Below are 18,095 nucleotides of genomic sequence, written 5' to 3' on the forward strand. Positions count from 1 at the left end.
ACACCAGACAAACAACCAAGTTAAAGAGTTCAAAGGCAAAATGGATTTGGTGGAATGTTGTGAGATATTCTCTCTACCGATCGAAAAGCGCATTTTTCGTCTTGTATATTTTTATATCACTCGTATATTGTATTCAATACACAAATAATAAAAATAATCTTTAAACATAGTTTGCTTGTGTTGAACCAATCTTCACTCGAGGCTTGGGATGGCTTTTTACCTTACCTGAGTTTCAGCCTGAAACTTCCGACAGCTCTTTTTGCTCCTTGGGCTTCCTGTGGCGAAGACAAAAACCCAACAGAGAACATATTGGGTAGTCTGCGGAGAAGGGTTGATTTTTTGCGTGTTCGCGGAAGTTGCATAAAACTTTTTTTAACCGAATATTCCGTTGTTTCTCTGTCTGTCTATAGGAAACTACAAAAAATACATTTAAAAGATTTCTTACGACGGATATTCGCATCTATTTACGATACGTGTTTGAGGATTTAAGTATATTGAATTACGTATATCAAACGCAGATTTGACCTCTAATAAGAGATCCAAGAGTAATGCCAAGATATATAGCATCTCGGTAAGTCCCAAACAAAAGATGTCGGCCAATGGCTTCAGACTTTTACAAGATCCTCAAGAAATATTTCAAGCAAGAACGTTATTGTATAAAGTCAACATCGAGGAATTTAACTGGAAATTCATGCCTAATAATCCCAGTGGAAACTCGCTGGAGTGTCGAGAATACTAACCCGAGAGAATAGGTTTAGTAAAATTGATTTGGAGTTGTATACGACTCGAGTAAAAATGATCCTTGCATGCACCCCATTTTTTGACTTTAAAATGGGGTGACGGTTATCATATGTACATTTATACTATATTTTCATTCTTTCTAAAAAGAGGTAAATGAAACTGCCCTGGTCATTTAGGGAATATTTGCCTATGTTTGATTGGACAAGCAGGTCACGTGACCTATTTTGCATAATATCCCCTAAACGAGCAATGGTAGTTCAGGTATTAGGGCAGATTCATATACATCTTATGGGGAAAGGGAAAATATGTCATAGCATTTTATGTACAGATGCAGATGATAACCATAACCCCATTTTAATTCAAAATGTTTGGGTGCATGGAAGTAAGGATCAAGGTCACGTGACCGCCGTACCTCAAAAATTTTCATCCTAGAATCGTAGCTCATAAATATATGTGGTAATGCCAATTATGGTAAGGATTAAGTAAAATACGACAATATAAGAAAATAAAATGGTTCTAGCCATAATTGGCCTTCAACCCAGGCCATAACATACTTGAGTTGGCAGGGTATAAAATCAATAGGCCGTTTCACAGTGGGGAGGGGGCGTTGCGTGACGACCGACGGGAGACTAGTCGAATTCCTAGAAGACTTCAATCTCATAGTCGCGTCCACTGTTGACGAAATTTCTGTCAGAAATCCTAAAAGTGGGAGTGCTCGCGACTACTGCTAGCAGTCAAGGAAAACTGATACATATACGTACCAACAATGTTACGTGGTCGTGGTCGTGCCGGAATTTTTAGAGTTCTAAGAAACTCACGCGAGATAGACTCAGCGAGGAAGCTGTTGTACAAAGTCTACGTCGAGGAATTAAGTTGGAAATTCATGCCTAATAATCCCAGTGGAATTCATGTACAACAACTGGCAAGCGGTGAAAAGATGCTTTGTGACCACTTTGACGATGAAGCGGTATGGATAGGCACGTTTAAAGGCCAGGAACTCGCTGGAGTGTCAAGAATACTAACCCGAGAGAATAAATTTGGCAAACTTGATGTGGAGTTGTATGAGTCGAGTAAGAAGCCTTCGACCCTCTTTAGATTGAAAGAGCCATGCATTGAAATTCAAAGGATTGGCAGCTTAAAGCAACGTAGAAGAAAGCATAAATTTTTAGCAGGAATACTATTCTTTAACCTGGGTTTTGCTAAAACAAGAAGATCGAATGTCCTGGTTAATAGTAGTTTGAAATATATACGCGTTTCTTTGGAGAACTTTGGCTTTGAATGTATTGACGATAAATTTTTTTACGGTGAAGAAAATGAACTACCTTCTTCTCTTTATTTGTTGTCTTTTTCTAAGATTGACGACGCCATAAAGAAGTTGAAAGATCGTGTAATCCAGTGACAAAACGGGTAAAGTCAAAATTGATCGTGAAAGATATAAAATTGAACTTGGTGAACATATTGTTTTTAGAAATAAAGTGAAGTCAAGCATGTTAGGGTGGATCCAAACTAATTCAGAGCTAATTTTGGACAATTTTATTGTAGCTCGCTTCGCAAAACTAGTACGTTTAATAATTTAACTGACTTTTTCATTTGTCGTACTTTACAAAATGTAATTATCCTATGCAAATTTATTGGATATTAATATTCTGCCGCAATTATAATAATTTAAAATAGTATTCCCACGTACTTTCCGGTCCCTGGGGTATTGAAGGGGTTGCTCATTGGTTGGGAACTGATGTCGACCCTGGCACATCCTTAGCACTTCGTGCTGGATTCGTTTCCGGTCGGAGTGGGCATCTATATCTATCCATATACAGTCGACTCTCCCGTAAGCGACCACCTCGGGGCCAGGAGAAAGTGGTCGCTTACGGGAGATGGTCGCTTACGAGAGTTAACACAGGAAGCCCAAACAATGGGAATCCCAACACCGGAAGCCTAAATTCTTTATAAGTTTGTAACTCACGTGTAAAAACTACTGTATTAACGATTAAACTGTTTTAATCAAAATTTTGAATGTGCTATATGTTTACAGCAGTGTAATTGTCAATATTTGGTCGGGTTTTCAATACCCGATGACTCTTTGTTCTTAAATTTTTTATTGTATAGGATCTGTCACCATTACTGGCTCTTGGGTGGTCGCTTACGGGAGAGTAAAAACAATAAAAAATTCCAAACTTTTAACTCCAAAGGTGGTCGCGGTCGCTTACGAGAGTGGTCGCTTACGAGAGAGTTTTTTTACAGAGTTTATATGGGGAAGAAAACGGGAAATTCAAAAAGTGGTCGCTTATGGGAGATGGTCGCTTACGAGAGTGGTCGTTCAAAGAGATTCGACTGTACTATCTACAGTGTATATTATTTCTAGATTTTTTAAGTGTGATATTCCCCTGAGAATTGTTCTTTTGTGATAAATAAATAAATAAATAAATAAATAAATAAATAAATAAATAAATAAATAAATAAATAAATAAATAAATAAATAAATAAATAAATAAATAAATAAATAAATAAATAAATAAATAAATAAATAAATAAATAAATAAATAAATAAATAAATAAATAAATAAATAAATAAATAAATAAATAAATAAATAAATAAATAAATAAATAAATAAATAAATAAATAAATAAATAAATAAATAAATAAATAAATAAATAAATAAATAAATAAATAAATAAATAAATAAATAAATAAATAAATAAATAAATAAATAAATAAATAAATAAATAAATAAATAAATAGGATTCAGCGGTGACATTTCCACAGAGTGGCTCTTCATCCACTGAAATTCCAATTGGGTCTCGAACCCGGGTCGCATTGGTGAGAGGCGAGCGCTCTTACCGCTACGCCACCTGTGCTTCCTATGAACATGTTAATATATTTACATATGAAAGAATCAATTAACTCCCAAGATAGGCATCATATTGTCTGACATAGGCACAACAAACAACGAAGTTTAAAGAGGTCTATTCAGGAATCAAGGGAATATTTTTGGGATCAGTGATCAAAGTTTTCTGTAGAAATTCGGGATAAATTACTAGAAAACATCTCTTGTCACAACCTTGTCGTTGAAAAGTAGTTCATTTGCATCTTTTAAGTTCCTAATTTTATCTAAACTGCTGGTAAATCCCTTTGGAATAATAATTAAAAAAATAAATAAATAAAAAAAAATTGGAAAGAAACCCTACCATTTGATATTCAAAAATATTGGTTCAACTAAAGTTCGATGTGAACCGTATTTTTCGACCATTAACAAGTTTTTCAACATTTGCTGCAATATCTAGGCAATATAATGTCAAAGTTTCATTTTCATTGAAACATTTCAACTGTTTCGATCTCGAGACTGAAATGAGGACAGTTTGGGGCGATAATATTCGTTTATTTATCGCTATTAGGCAGATTAAGATTCTCGTTTTTTCTTCCTGCAAACGGCAAACGTGACCACGTTTTCATCGTTTCCCTACATTTCACTTTACCTTTTGCAAACCTTCCCGACAAAGACACATATTCTTATTTTTATCTACTACTTGGAGATTTTTGCGATTCCTTTTCACTAATTTTAAATAATTTTTTTATGGTCAACTGACGTTTCACGTTTGCCGTAAACGAGAAGTTTAACCTCTTATCACGTTATTGTGAATTCTTGGCTTTCACGCGACGTCATCAAAAAAATACAATCCAAAGTATTTGCTCCACAAAATAGACTGATTCTATAAGTCGTAGTTTTCGCTCCTTTGATCCAGATGGTCGCTCAACTAGCGACAAAAAAATTGAATCTTACAGCACGCGTACGCGGTACTAGAGTGCAAACAACATAACCGTGAAACTTTAGTAATACTAAATAACACAATTTCATGCAAATTTCATTGTTTTCTATTGTTTAATTAGCACTATTTCGTGCTATTTAGTAATAAGTGTTTCGCGGATTAATTGTTTGCACTCTACAAGCGGCGATAAATTTTATGATAGAAAATAATTAGCGTTTAAATCCCAGGAGAGGTTAATTACCTGTGGGGTACCGCATCGATCCATACTCGGTCCTCTCCTATTTCTCCGATCCTATATATTAATGGTCTACTGAACTGCTTAGAAACTTCAACTCCAAGTCTGTTTGCAGATGTTTACAGATGACACTAATATAAGTGTTGTAAATAGAGCTGATGCTGAAAACAAGGCCCACATAAACGTAGCCAAAACCGAGTTCATGTTAGTAGGATCTGTCAAATTTAGGCGTAATGCCAACACTTACAATGGGAGAAAAAGATAGATATATTGTTTAGGGAAAACAATTATCAGATAAAATACAAAAATTTCAAAATAGCCGAGCGTTGAGATTATTCTTGGCACTGACTACAGAACCAGCTTTACTTTAGTCCTAGATGTATGTATTGGATATGTTTCCCATAGATACGAAAACAGCTTTAAAAGATTCAAACGTTCTTTTACGACAAACACTTGAATTATGGCACGTTTTGAACCACCAGTACTAATTATTCTGATGAATGCAAGGGTTAATATAGCATCCACCTATGTCTTGCTTATTCTTATACCCTGAGCACGAGGTAGAATTATCATTTCAGGGAGAGGGGTTAGGTCCGCCATGTTGAATTTATAGTAGCCATTCACTCCATATCTCGTTGAAGCCTTAACATGCACTCAATCGAGAATTATTATATGATCCTAAGAATCTCAGTTCGACACAAGCATTTTACAATGACTACATAAGTTTTAAATTTGAAAACACAATTACATACGAGGCACACAAACGCTTGACTAAACGCTGCTGTCCTCCACTCGCCAAGGAATAGTTCTTACCTCGAGGACACAGTCTACCCTAGTCTACATAACTCAATAGCCAAAATTGTTTACCATGCATTTGAACCTGGTGTTCATGTTCCTTTTCAAGTATATAAAATATACACTTCATATCACAATCACAATCTATCCATCCATCCATTCACTTATTCATCTACAAACACTGTAATAACATAATGGGAAAATTGTTTCCCATTGATCCTGACGTTCATGTTTCTTTTCTGTTTTAGACGACGATCAATGGTCAGCTTGTGCCAAACGAGTCCACACATTGTGCATAAATGAATACACCGACGTGTTCTACAAGCACAAACTCTGCAAGGATTTTTCTTCCTTTGTCACGTGTTTGAACGCAGAGAAAACCAAAATCAACTGCGAATCTAAACTGATAAAGCACATGAGTGACATGTACGACAAAGTAGGCAATGCTTTTCTAGGTAAAATTAGGAAAACATTGGGACGTAAGTGCCTAGAGTAAATTTCTTTGAGACCGTCACGTCGTCACGTAAAGAGAATAAGAATAATGAGAATTAAGTAATCCGTAAGTAAGTAAATAAAACATATTAGGGTTGTAGGACATACGGTAGAGTTACAATTGTAAACTCGCAGTTTATGAGTACAAAGGATATAAAATAAACAGCATTATTCGTTCGTTTCGTGGTATCTTTAAGGTTACCTCTTAGGGGTATTTTTAAAATTTCCAACGAGTGCCATACCTGATACTTTTACCCCGGAGTCCTCCTCCCCCCGGGAGAGATATGCATGCTTGCAGAACACATTACCGCGTGGAGTCATTTGTGTCAAACTTCTCTGGGGCTCACCACCTAGGAGATGTGGAATCTCGTTGTAATCAGATTAAAAATCTACCATGCGAACAGAAGTAAGAAAAGAGAAAGAAAAAGACACTCTTCAAGCGATGCCAGGAAAGAATAAAGTTTTAGCATCGAACCTGCGTCGCATTGAACATGACAGGCGAACGCTATACCACCCGTGCTTCCTATAAATAAATAATCATATAATAAATTAATTTCATTTAGTAAACGAAACAAAGAGAATACTGAGGGTGTTGGTAGAGACCTTAAAAACTATTCATGCAATGTTAAGTATAGAAATTGAACCTAAAACTGCTCAGATGTGAGTACACAGTTTTGAAATGCGAAGCAAAGCACTTGAAGAATGTGCAATACAGAACGTTGTAATTTCAAAAACCGTGTCCGCATAGTACAAGCATCACACTTTTGTTAAAAGTGACCTGCTGCAGAGTCATCTAAGTAACATTTTTGACAGCTTTCATTAATTATTGATGAAATTCGCCTGTTCTTTAATACTTTTTTCAAGGAAGGCTGAGAAAAATAGCAGGTAGTGTAAATAGACTTTGGTGTGTAAACAAACCAGTCTGCAAGGAGCGATAGCGTACGGGAGTCAGTTCCGCATTCAGGTGAAGTCGAAAACGGCGAAAGACATGGCGAGTTCATTCTCAAGGAGTTCAATGATCTTGTTTTTGTGTTTACTCGGATTTTTTGCAGTACAAGCAAGTAAGTAGTTTGTATTTTTGTGCGTGTGTTTTGTATTTTCAAAATATTTTTCTCATATTGTCGCGCATTTGCTGAAGACGTTTTAATCCTAAATTTGCTTCTTCCTAGAAATCCTCTTCCAAAGAATTTTAGCATTTTATTTACCCTTGCTTGCTCACTTTGGAAATAATTCTTTTCTTGTTTCCATTCTGTAACGAGTCCATCTTATTTTACTTCAAAAAATAAAAAAATAGAAAGAAAGCTGACGAGCAGTTGCTTTCGAGTCGATACTTAATAGCTCGCTCAACTGGCAATTCGTTACGAAAGATTTCTCACACTTTAAATTTAAAAAATTACTTAACCCATGATTTAAAACAGCCACGAAAAACTGACCTTCATAATTAATTCTTTTTCATCACTCTAAGAAAATTTATCTTTTACAAGGTGGGTGTCGTTGTCCTGAAGGGATCATATTTTCGAGGTATCACTCTAAAGCAAACTAATTCTAACCAATACATTTATTGTAAAGTGCATAGCTTAAAAATAAAACTCATCTCTGGAGATAAAGATCAGCTAGGATCGCACGGCAAACTAAGAAATTAAATTTTTAAAGCTAGAATGGTTTCAGAAATAAGGTTCTCAGTATAGCCTTTTTTCATTGGCTCTAACTAGTTTTCGAATTTCGATAATGGTGAATTGCGCGCGCCGTCGTATCGCTTCACTGTATTTATGAATTGGAAATCGTTTCAAGTATATACTCATAGAAGAGAAATATTCTTTCTTTTTGCATGCTTGATATGGGGCCGTGGAAACAATTACTCACGGCTTAAAACTAAAACACATCTTGAACGCACCCTTTATTAAATATTAATTTCAAAATGACAAACAAAACTTGGCCGAATTAATATTAGGATTGGTCATTTTATCATCGATATTTCAAGAAAGGTTGGTCAAGGTTTGCTACATAACAGAAGCCCGAAATGCACTATGGATCAGATGTGAATCCAATCATCAAAAAGTCATAAAGATATGGAAAAAGTTTGTCTGCGTTTTCCGGCATATTTTCTTCTATCTGTTCTGACATTACTATGTACATATTAATATAATATATTTCAAGCTTGGTAAACAACGTGCAGCATTCAACGAAACCTCAACCATTTTTGAATAGCTGTATATTAGTATTATTTACCGGCTTTCTGCGATATGAGAAAGAAATAGGACTCTCCTACCAGGAAAATGGAAACTTAGTGGATTTCCTGTTTTTTTATTCCCACTTAGGGCGACTGCCATCCTTCAACGTGCTCAAAGGCTCGTACCCAGGGAATAGCAAATGGGGAGGAGTTTATTCTGATGACGGGCTACTGGAAGCCGTAGGAGCAGCAAACCTGACGTACATGCCGAACGATACTTGTCCGTTAAGAATCAGCACCATGCTTAATCTAATATCGTATCACGCCATCACTACATTACCACCAGGTGAGGGGGGCAGCTAGCAAGCCCATGCTGAGCAAAAAACAATTCCAAGTTTTAAGATTTTCCTTGCTTTTAGAGAGGGTGCCAATGGGGTTAGAGTAGTTAACTGACAATTGGCCAATAGAAATCGTAGTTAACTGACAATTGGGTATACCCCCATTTGAACCCTCTTAAGACATTCATAAATTTTGGGCACTTGTTTTGGGCATTATCGGGTCTAAGACGAGACACTTAGCACTAGAGATGAGGCCCAATGTACAATACACAGATCAAAGTATTATACACGTGATCAGCGGACAAGGACGTGATCAATGTAAAATACACGTGACAGACCGGCAATGCATTGCCGAGTTTTCTCTTGTTTTCTCTTCCTCAGGGTTAAAGGAGGAGCAATATTTTACCAAGACATTTGAAAACAAGAAAACCAATTCCAGTGCAAATATCTATTTTCTGATGGACATCGATGCTTTGATTGCTCACCTTGAAAAAGTTTACGGAGTCCCTCTGGAAAGTAATAAGGTACAAACGAACACCCATTCATCCTCTTTTACTTCTTCATTTACCAGGCGATTTAATTTATAGACGCGCAAGGCATTATCTGCCACTATTTGGCATTGCGCACCAGTGCTGCGCATGCAAAGAAGACTGTTATCTATTGTGAACAATTAGGATCTTTGTTCATGAACTCAAGTACGAAGTCTGAAATCATTAACTACTGAACAATTCAAATAATCCGACGTGACTTAAGCTTGTAATATATTTGCTAAATGCCAATAGTCCCCTACACAGTTCCTTCCGCCATCTTGAAAGGTAGCCAAGCTTTTGCATCGAAGCAAGACGAACGGTGAGCTGGCAATGATAGAGACATGTGAATAATTGTCCAAGGTGTTAAGAAAAGGTCTCTATCATTGCAAGCTCATCGTTTGCGCGTCTCGCTACGAAGCTAAGTCGCGACTACCTTCCAAGATGGCGCGGGGAACTTGGAAGGGGGCTATTTGATCTGTGAGTTATTGTTTAAGGGGACATTAAATTATATATTTTTTGGTCTTAATTATCACTTATTTTACCATTAGCCATCAGCCTTTGTGGGCCGAAAAGGCATAATGCTGATGAACGTTACCGAGGGTACTGATGCTTGTAGAGCACTATTATGGGATGGTTATGGCTTCCATCAGGCCACAGGCTACCTCGCACATACCAATATGAGTCACGTGTTCTTTTGGCAGACGCCAGACGGTAAGCATTTCAAATCGCTAGAGACGTTTACCATCATATATATTATATATTAAAAATCCTTTTACAGAACAGTGCACAATTAACATCAAGTCAGACAGTGGCGGGGGATTGTGTTTCTCCTCAGAATCGACAGTAGAGCTTGAGACTGGCCAGAAGGTCAGAATGAACGACCTCGAAGTGGGCCAACGAGTCAAAACTATCAACGCTGAAGGAGATACAGTCTTTACCCAGGTATAAAACATAATAGCGTATTTAGCTTGAGTGAACGTGCACATAGGGATTACAAAAAATCAATTACGGTGAGAGGGTTATAGATAAGGAATCGGCAAACGTAGTTTTTGTGGGAATGGAATTCTGTGGTTTTCCTCTAAAATTTCATGTCACTGAATCGAAGGTTTACCAAAAGTCGACTAGGAGGGGAGGGGTGGTTAATAATAGGGAATCCACAATAGACCTCTTCGGCTCTGACGTAATGTTTTCCCATTTCAGACCACATGTCATTCCCTAGAGTATCATTTCTTTGTTAAGGTTTGCGCTCGTTTGCAGTTGAGAAGACACAAATATGGATACAGCTTAAACAAAGGATCTTATTCTCAAGGGAATGACACATGGTCTGAAATGGGAAAACATTACCCCAAGCCGAAGAGGTCTATTAGGGGAGGGGTTACTTTGTGAAGCTCACGTAGCTTGTGGCAGAAATGTGCTGCTGTGCCGTCCTTGGTCAACGAACACCCACATGACCCACTAGCGGTTATCCTCGTGGAAGGTGTCACAATATACATTCACTGTGTACAATATGCGTCTTTTCTATTCTTATGGCGTGTGTATCTCATGTTGCAGGTAGTGACGTTCCTGGACAAATCCGACCAGCATGCAGGTCAATATCTCACAATATTCACCCAATCAGGACAACGTATCACCATGAAACCTGCCCACCTGATATTCAGGCTCGAAACCGATGTCACTTCCAAAACACTGTTCAAAAGTAAGGCCGTCTACGCCTCCACTATCAAACCCGGTAACTATGTTTATTCCCAGGCCTCTGGAGCAGGGTCAGCTATCGCGGATAAGGTTGTCGCAGTAGCCCTGGGCGATGCTAGAGGAGCTTTTGCACCAGTCACCACTGAAGGAACGTTATTTGTGGACGGTGTCCTTGTTTCATGTTTTGCAGACCTTACAGATCACCACCTGGCACATTCTCTCATGAGACCATTTCGTGTCATTTATGGTTTGGCTCCTAATTCCTTGGGGGCTGTCGGACATCACCTACATAAATACCTGAAGGCTATCATTCGTCCAATCGGCTTGAAGATCCTTGGTGAAGATCAGTTCTACAAGGGTCTCTTTCATGGCCAGAAAACTAATACAATCGATGGCTAACTAAAACGAGCTCAGTGTACTCGTCGACGATTATGCAATATTAACAGATACGAAACTGCTTTGCTTGCTACGCTTCTTCTTGATACATTTTAAAACCAGAGTTAAGATATTTGAGAAAAAACCTTTAGAAAAGCACTAGCACAAATATCAGTATTAATCACCAAATCATCAAGTTAGCATACTCACATTTTCCACCTTTTTTATTGACGCTAATTTTGTAAACTGCTATATGTAAAGTACATTCACAAACACTTCTCCAGTAATAAACCCAAATTACCCAGAATATGGGCCATATATTGTTGAGGCTTGGGTCTTAATAGTGGACTTGAGTCGTTACATTGTAGAGACTTGGTCAATACATTGTGAAAACTTGGTTCTTTACTTTTTTCCTTGTGGGGATTTGGGCCTTAACTTTGTGTGACTTGAGCCGCTTCCTTGTGGGGACTTGGGTCTTACTTAGGGGGACTTGACCCTTACATTGTAACTCTTAGTTCATCTTCAAGTGCCAAACACCCCAAAATGAACTCTCTATTTCAGTTGAGGGCTTAATAGTGCTCGGAACCACAAAAAAAAAAAAAAAAAAAAAAAAAAAAAAAAAAAAAAAAAAACACTCAAGAAATGTAAAGAATAAAGTTTATTTTTCAACATTCAAAACTTACATTTTTGAGAGCTAATATTCGCCACGAAATCAAGGTAAATTCTCAAAGTTTAAGGATCACTAACCACAAAAATCCCATCCGAACCCACAGATACCAAGTCTGGTAAGTCTATGCTTGGTCTTTACATTGTGGGGACTTCGCCCTTACGTTGTGGGGACTTGGTCCTTATATTGTAGGGATTGATGGGATTTTGGCCCATATAGCTTGTTGGGACTTTTTCTGTTCTGCATTGTTGGGAATGACTCGTGGTCTGAAATGGAAAAACGTTACACCCAAGCTAAAGAGGTTTATTCTGTGAAACCTAACAAGATAACCAAGTATAAACAATATCTTGTCCAGGTTTTTGAAATATTTCGTCCAATGCCTTCCACCCAGTTTTAGCCGTGTAGAGTAGGTACTCGTTTCCTGGGGAAACGTATTTGTAACTATAAGCTCCTATAACCAAAGATTGACTGATGCGTAACTTGACAGCCTCAAGCATTACGTCCATTTCTAACGATGACAGGGGAAATACTGATTGGTATCCTCTGATCACCTGGTTGGAAGCGTCAAACACACTCATATCATGGTTGATGGATTCAATCATCATGTATGCTACTGCAATCCCAACATCTAGCACCCTGTGCGAGATATATGAATGACCAAAGTCAAGAAACCCTTCGATTTTGACCTGCTCATCTGTGTTCTGATCAACGATAATGTTGTGTTCATTCAGGTCACCATGAATAAGTTGAGTATCGAGTTGCTTTAGCTTTGGTAAAAACTCATTCTGAAAGCGTTGGGCTATTTCTTGAACAAGGGTTCGTCGGGCATCGTCTTCTATAGCGTGACAGTGTTGGATGATAGAAGCCGGCGAGTTTTCCGTATGCCATTGGTTATCTGAGGGCTCAAGATGGGTATCAAGGAGGTCGCTAGTCTGGCTGAATTCCTACAGGAACAAAAAATCACAAGTATATATACAGTCGAGCTCTTTTCATTGCTGTTCGCAGATAACAGTTGCCACATACAAATCAATCAAATCATTTTTTTGTTCATTTTTTTTCTGTGTACAAACAAGCCTCGAAGCAAACAACGGTATTGCTAATTCTCCATTTTCCATACATCGGTTCCCCTGTCAAACGCGGATCGCTCAAGCGAGGCGCCAAGGTACTTTCAAAAGATTAATTCAAATTTGAACCTTGCAATCTCGACTAATGCTTTGTTTGACCACTGATGTATGGCAAATGGTGAATGCCCCTTGTCGCCTTCGCAGCCCTTGCATCTATCCAAGTCAAATTCAGATGCGATGTGGATATAACTGTGCCCCGATTTTGCATGATCCCCCTAGGCGAAATTAAGCTGTGTTTAGGCGTAGCTGCATGGCTAAAAAATCCTTCATTTAATACCTTCAAAATCTTGTGGAGATTCCCAATTGCGACCCCAAACTTGTACATCACATCTGCATTGAACTTCACGTCACACAGTAACTTGCCGGGTATAAAAGTCAAGAGTTGTATCGCGTACACGACAGTGTTATCGTCACAGTAATGATCATTGGAGCAATTCACAACTGGGCTGTCATTAGACTCATACGATACCAGCTCTGTGCCATCCATAATGTCTCCTTTTTCCGATGTACATGTGCCAGCTTTTTCAATTCCTACCTTAGGGAAGCGACACCAAATAATATATTTACCAGAAATCGATGGCTGTGGAATAGGGCATTGAATTCCTCTATCATTCAGGTATAAAAGAACTTTTGAGGTCAGATTGAGGATTCCTATTCTACGAGACGTCACTGGATTTAAAATTTTCAGAACGTATTCCGTCTCATTCGTTTGTTTGTCAGCTTTGTCAGACGTTATTCGACCTTTCAACAGAAAATTCCTATCCTCGTAGCTCTCTAGCTCCGTCACGACCGAAGTGTTCAAAGTTTGAAATGAAAACAGCTTAGAGGCAAGAGGAATAGCTTGTTCTAGTGAGATCCCTGGTCTTGGCACGGCCATGAACTCAACAGGGCCTCATAGTAAGCATTACCAATTCTATGATCATTTAAAACTTGTGAACCATGTCCTTTTGACTAAGTCTAACAAGGTTTTTGATCGGATAATATATGCAAAATTAATGCTTTTGGTAAGTAAAAAAGAAAGCATCTGATTGCTGTCGTGCGAAAGAACAAGCAATGTAGTCTGATTCCATAACTCGTAGTTTTGGCTCCTTTGTGGATCCAGAATCGAAAAGGAGAGCGAAATCACCGAATTATGGAATCATTCTACAAACAATGGAATTAGAATTAACATAAAATTCATAATCAATTCGTTTTTTGTGTTTCATGATACGTTACGAACACCTAGAATCCATAAAAGCACTCGTGCATTCATCTGCTTCATCTTTACGCTCAAATTATGCAAGCAGCGTGATTATTCCGAAAACCAAAACGAGCAAGTTATGGGGACAGTTCTAGTCTCCCACGCAGCCCCTATAGATTCCTTGCAGCACATTGGAATGCAAGTCAATCTGGGGAACAAAATGATAGGTTCCAATTCTCATGAGATTGGAATTCTTTTGTTTTGTTTTTATTTTTACTCCATAAAAATATATACAAAGTGTTTGGGAAAATGGCATTTATCGTAATCATTTCGGGAAGCACTGAATGCATAGCGTTGAGAGATCTCGCCTCTTATCAATGCGACCCAGGTTCTTCCGCCTATTCTCCGTGTTATGTGAGCAGATTATGTAGTTGGTTTTCTACTGTGTTGCAAGGGTTTTTCTCCGCGGGGTTCCCAAGGTTCTTGAGGAACTTAGGCCTCCACATAGTAGGCACTTGGGCCTTCACATTGTGAGGATTTGGGACTTGGACCCATGCATTGTGGGGACTTCGCCCTTACGTTGTGGGGACTTGGTCCTAAGTTATATTGTAGGGATTGATGGGATTTTGGCCCATATGGCTTGTTGGGACTTTTTCTGTTCTGCATTGTTGGGAATGACACTTGGTCTGAAATGGAAAAACATTACGCCCAAGCTAAAGAGGTTTATTCTATGAAACCTAACAAGATAACCAAGTATGAACAATATCTTGTCCAGGTTTTTGAAATATTTCGTCCAATGCCTTCCACCCAGTTTTAGCCGTATAGAGTAGGTACTCGTTTCCTGGGGAAACGTATTTATAATTATAAGCTCCGAGAACCAAAGATTGACTGATTCGAGTTTTGGCAGTCTCAAGCATTACGTCCATTTCTAACGATGACAGTGGAAATACTGATTGGTATCCTCTGATCACCTGAGTGGAAGCGTCAATCACACTCATACCGTGCTTGATGGATTCAATCATCATGTATGCTACTGCAATCCCAACATCTAGCACCCTGTGCGAGACATATGATTCACCGAAGTCAATAAACCCTTTGATTTTGACCTGCCCATCTGCGTACTGATCAACAATAATGTTGTGTTCATTCAGATCACCATGAATAAGTTGAGTATCGAGTTGCTTTAGCTTTGGTAGAAACTCGTTCTGAAAGCGTTGGGCTATTTCTTGAACAAGGGTTCGTCGGGCATCATCTTCTATAGCGTGACAGTATTGGATGATAGAAGCTGGCGAGTTTTCCATATGCCATTGGTTATCCGAGGGCTCAAGATGGGTATCAAGGAAGTCGCTAGTCTGACTGAATTCCTAGAGAAACAAAGAAAATAATTACGGTGACTTTCAAATCAAATAAATCGTTTTTTTGCATTCTTTTTCTACACACAAGCAAGGCAAACTACGCTTTTGCACCTGCAACCCTCTGCAAAGTTTTTAGCAGTACTTTGTATAAGTAAATTCCGATTCGATGCAGGTATAGCTGGTTACAGGTCAACTGGAATCTCATGTTTATTTTTGGGGATGAAGTATAAGAGAATAACTGGGAACATAAGAGAAAGAAATAACAGTTTCCTCTTCTTTCCAAACTCTTTTTCTTCTTGTTTTACTCCTTTTTTTCTCACACTCGAATGTAACCCCTCCCCGGCCATGATAAGCCCATCTAAAAAACCCTTAGAGTGTATATCAAGGAAACAAATTTATATTTTGAACATCACTTATTTGTGAACTATTCGCGATTGCTATTCGTACGGGAGTCGGTTCCGCAATTATTTACCAACATTTTTTACTCGTGTAGTCTGAAGTCAGTGTCAAGGCGGGAAATGTCACGCAATAGAATTTCCGACGACTCCCGTACGAATTCAACATTTTTCACTCCTGTACGATTTACAGTATTCGCGATTGTTATTCTAAGTGTCGTGAAAGTGAGTTGATCACATACGAAGAGCAAATACAAGTCGCCGTACGGGTGACGTACGCATAGCCACTCGTTTATTTATAAGCAAACTTATTAGAGTACTCGTTTATTTGATGGTCTCTTGTGTATTCTTTTTGTGTCATATAAACTGTTCTGGTTCAGTGATAACGACTTTTAGTCTCTAAATTGATTTTATTTCACAGTTCAAGTGCCTTCACTCTATGGAAATATCAACGGTAATTAACTAGGAATACCAAAATAATAAATTAGGTATGCAGGCTATGATTAGGCTTAAAAATAATTATTTAATACCTTCAAAATCTTGTGGAGATTCCCAATTGCGATCCCAAACATGTACATCAGATCTGCATTGAACTTAACGTCACACAGTAACTTGCCGGGTATAAAAGTCAAGAGTTGTATCGCGTACACGACAAGGTTATCGTCACAGCAATGATCATTGGAGCAATTCACCGCTGGGCTGTCATTAGACTCATACGATACCAGCTCTGTGCCATCCACAATGTCTCCTTTTTCCGATGTACATGTGCCAACTTTTTCAAGTCCTACCTTAGGAAAGCGACACCAAATAATATATTTGCCAGAAATCGATGGCTGTGGAATAGGACATTGAATTCCTCTGTCATTCAGGAATAAAAGAACTTTTGAGGTCAGATTGAGGATTCCAATTCTTCGGGACGTCACTGGATTTAAAATTTTCAGAACATATTTCGTCTCATTCGTTTGTTTGTCAGCTTTGTCAGACGTTATTTCACCTTTCAACAGAAAATTCCTATCCTCGTAGCTCTCTAGCTCCGTCACGATCGACGTGTTTGAAGCTTGAAATGAAAACAGCTTAGAAGCGAGAGGAATAGCTTGTTCTAGTGAGATCCCTGGTCTTGGGACAGCCATGATCAAACGCAAGTGAACAGGTAGGCCAACAAGGACGTCCTTTCCGAACTACATACGCAGGCTAATGTTCGATAAGGCGTTCTTCTAGTAACAAACTCTTTTGTAGTAAGCAGTCAAAGAAGAAGGCTTAGCACAGGAAGCCCAAGCAATGTACTTGTACCGTATGACAAAGAAATGTATAGTAATGATGAAAAGGTAAATCATACACCGTGAAAAGATGAAAAAACTTACTGACGTTTCGGACGCTAGTCCTTCGTCGGAGTAAAAGAGAAAGAAGTGGTAGGAGTCTATATATGATAGAATAAGACAAAAGAAACCAATGAGAGCAAGGTAGGCAAGGAAACAAAAACAAACAATCAAAAGACAAAAGAAAAGGTTAGTTGAAAGTAAAGCGTTCATTAATCCCGTTGGGACTAAGAGTGCCCAATAGGTGAATAAGCCGCATTTCTTTGGTCTTGCGACAATCATTGTTGCCGTTAAGCGAAGAAAGACCGAAAACAATGAAGTCAGAAAGAGAATGGTTAGCTAGATTAAAATGGCGGGAAACTGGTTTGGTGGGATCGTTATTGCGAATATTAGAAATGTATATATACGTAAGAATATTCATAGTAACTTTTGTGGAATGTCCGTAAAAGGGCTCAAACTCGTGCGAACGGCTTACAGCTTATGTAACCGTAAGCCGATCTCGAACCACAAGAAACCTAAAAAGAGCAAAGTTAGAAATCTAAAACTCAATAACCTTCAAAAGAAAATATATATAATTTTCCGCAAGCCGGGTTCCCTGTGGTGAAGGAGGCTTGATTATTGAAGAAGAATCGAAGGAGAAACCTTCCTTTTGCTTTCGATGTCAAACAACATCTGTGCGTTATCAACTCCCTGAAAACTCTTGAATTCAGACATTCAAAAATGGCGCGGAATTAGTCGTGGACCTCTGATAAACTATCATCAAAGCGGTAACGTTTTCATATCAATTTTTTGGATGAAATTGTGATACCTTAGCCTGCGTTGCTCGGCGGTCTGCGGTGTTGCGAGGGAAATGAAGGGCGGGATAAGGAGCCCCTCTCTCCTTCGCAACACCGCAGACCGCGGAGCACGAAGCTACCTAACTTTA

The 18,095-nt window shown here is 38.4% G+C and overlaps 3 protein-coding genes across 3 annotated transcripts; 1 reads left to right on the forward strand and 2 right to left on the reverse strand.

Moving 5' to 3' along the window:
- Positions 1–6,907: 6,907 nt before the first annotated feature.
- On the forward strand, positions 6,908–11,529 carry LOC116306689 (indian hedgehog protein). The gene is made up of 6 exons (XM_031716778.2): positions 6,908–7,089; positions 8,347–8,544; positions 8,918–9,060; positions 9,615–9,777; positions 9,845–10,008; positions 10,618–11,529. Exons 1-6 carry the CDS (start codon positions 7,017–7,019, stop codon positions 11,155–11,157), a joined length of 1,281 nt encoding a protein of 426 aa, XP_031572638.2. The 5' UTR covers positions 6,908–7,016; the 3' UTR covers positions 11,158–11,529.
- A 247-nt stretch (positions 11,530–11,776) lies between these two features.
- On the reverse strand, positions 11,777–14,069 carry LOC116306748 (hydroxylysine kinase). Its single transcript, XM_031716844.2, has 2 exons — positions 13,202–14,069; positions 11,777–12,744 (listed from the first exon to the last, which is right to left on the reverse strand). The coding sequence occupies exons 1-2, from the start codon at positions 13,799–13,801 to the stop codon at positions 12,118–12,120; spliced, it is 1,227 nt and encodes a 408-aa protein (XP_031572704.2). The 5' UTR covers positions 13,802–14,069; the 3' UTR covers positions 11,777–12,117.
- A 742-nt stretch (positions 14,070–14,811) lies between these two features.
- LOC148906366 (hydroxylysine kinase-like) lies at positions 14,812–18,013 on the reverse strand. Its single transcript, XM_031716858.2, has 2 exons — positions 16,385–18,013; positions 14,812–15,468 (listed from the first exon to the last, which is right to left on the reverse strand). The coding sequence occupies exons 1-2, from the start codon at positions 16,982–16,984 to the stop codon at positions 14,842–14,844; spliced, it is 1,227 nt and encodes a 408-aa protein (XP_031572718.2). The 5' UTR covers positions 16,985–18,013; the 3' UTR covers positions 14,812–14,841.
- Between the last annotated feature and the right edge of the window lie 82 nt (positions 18,014–18,095).

This window comes from Actinia tenebrosa, unplaced genomic scaffold (assembly GCF_029948245.1).
Source record: "Actinia tenebrosa isolate PJP-AT-01 unplaced genomic scaffold, QUT_ActTen_1.0 PGA_scaffold5__44_contigs__length_20552954, whole genome shotgun sequence".
Lineage (NCBI taxonomy): Eukaryota > Metazoa > Cnidaria > Anthozoa > Actiniaria > Actiniidae > Actinia > Actinia tenebrosa.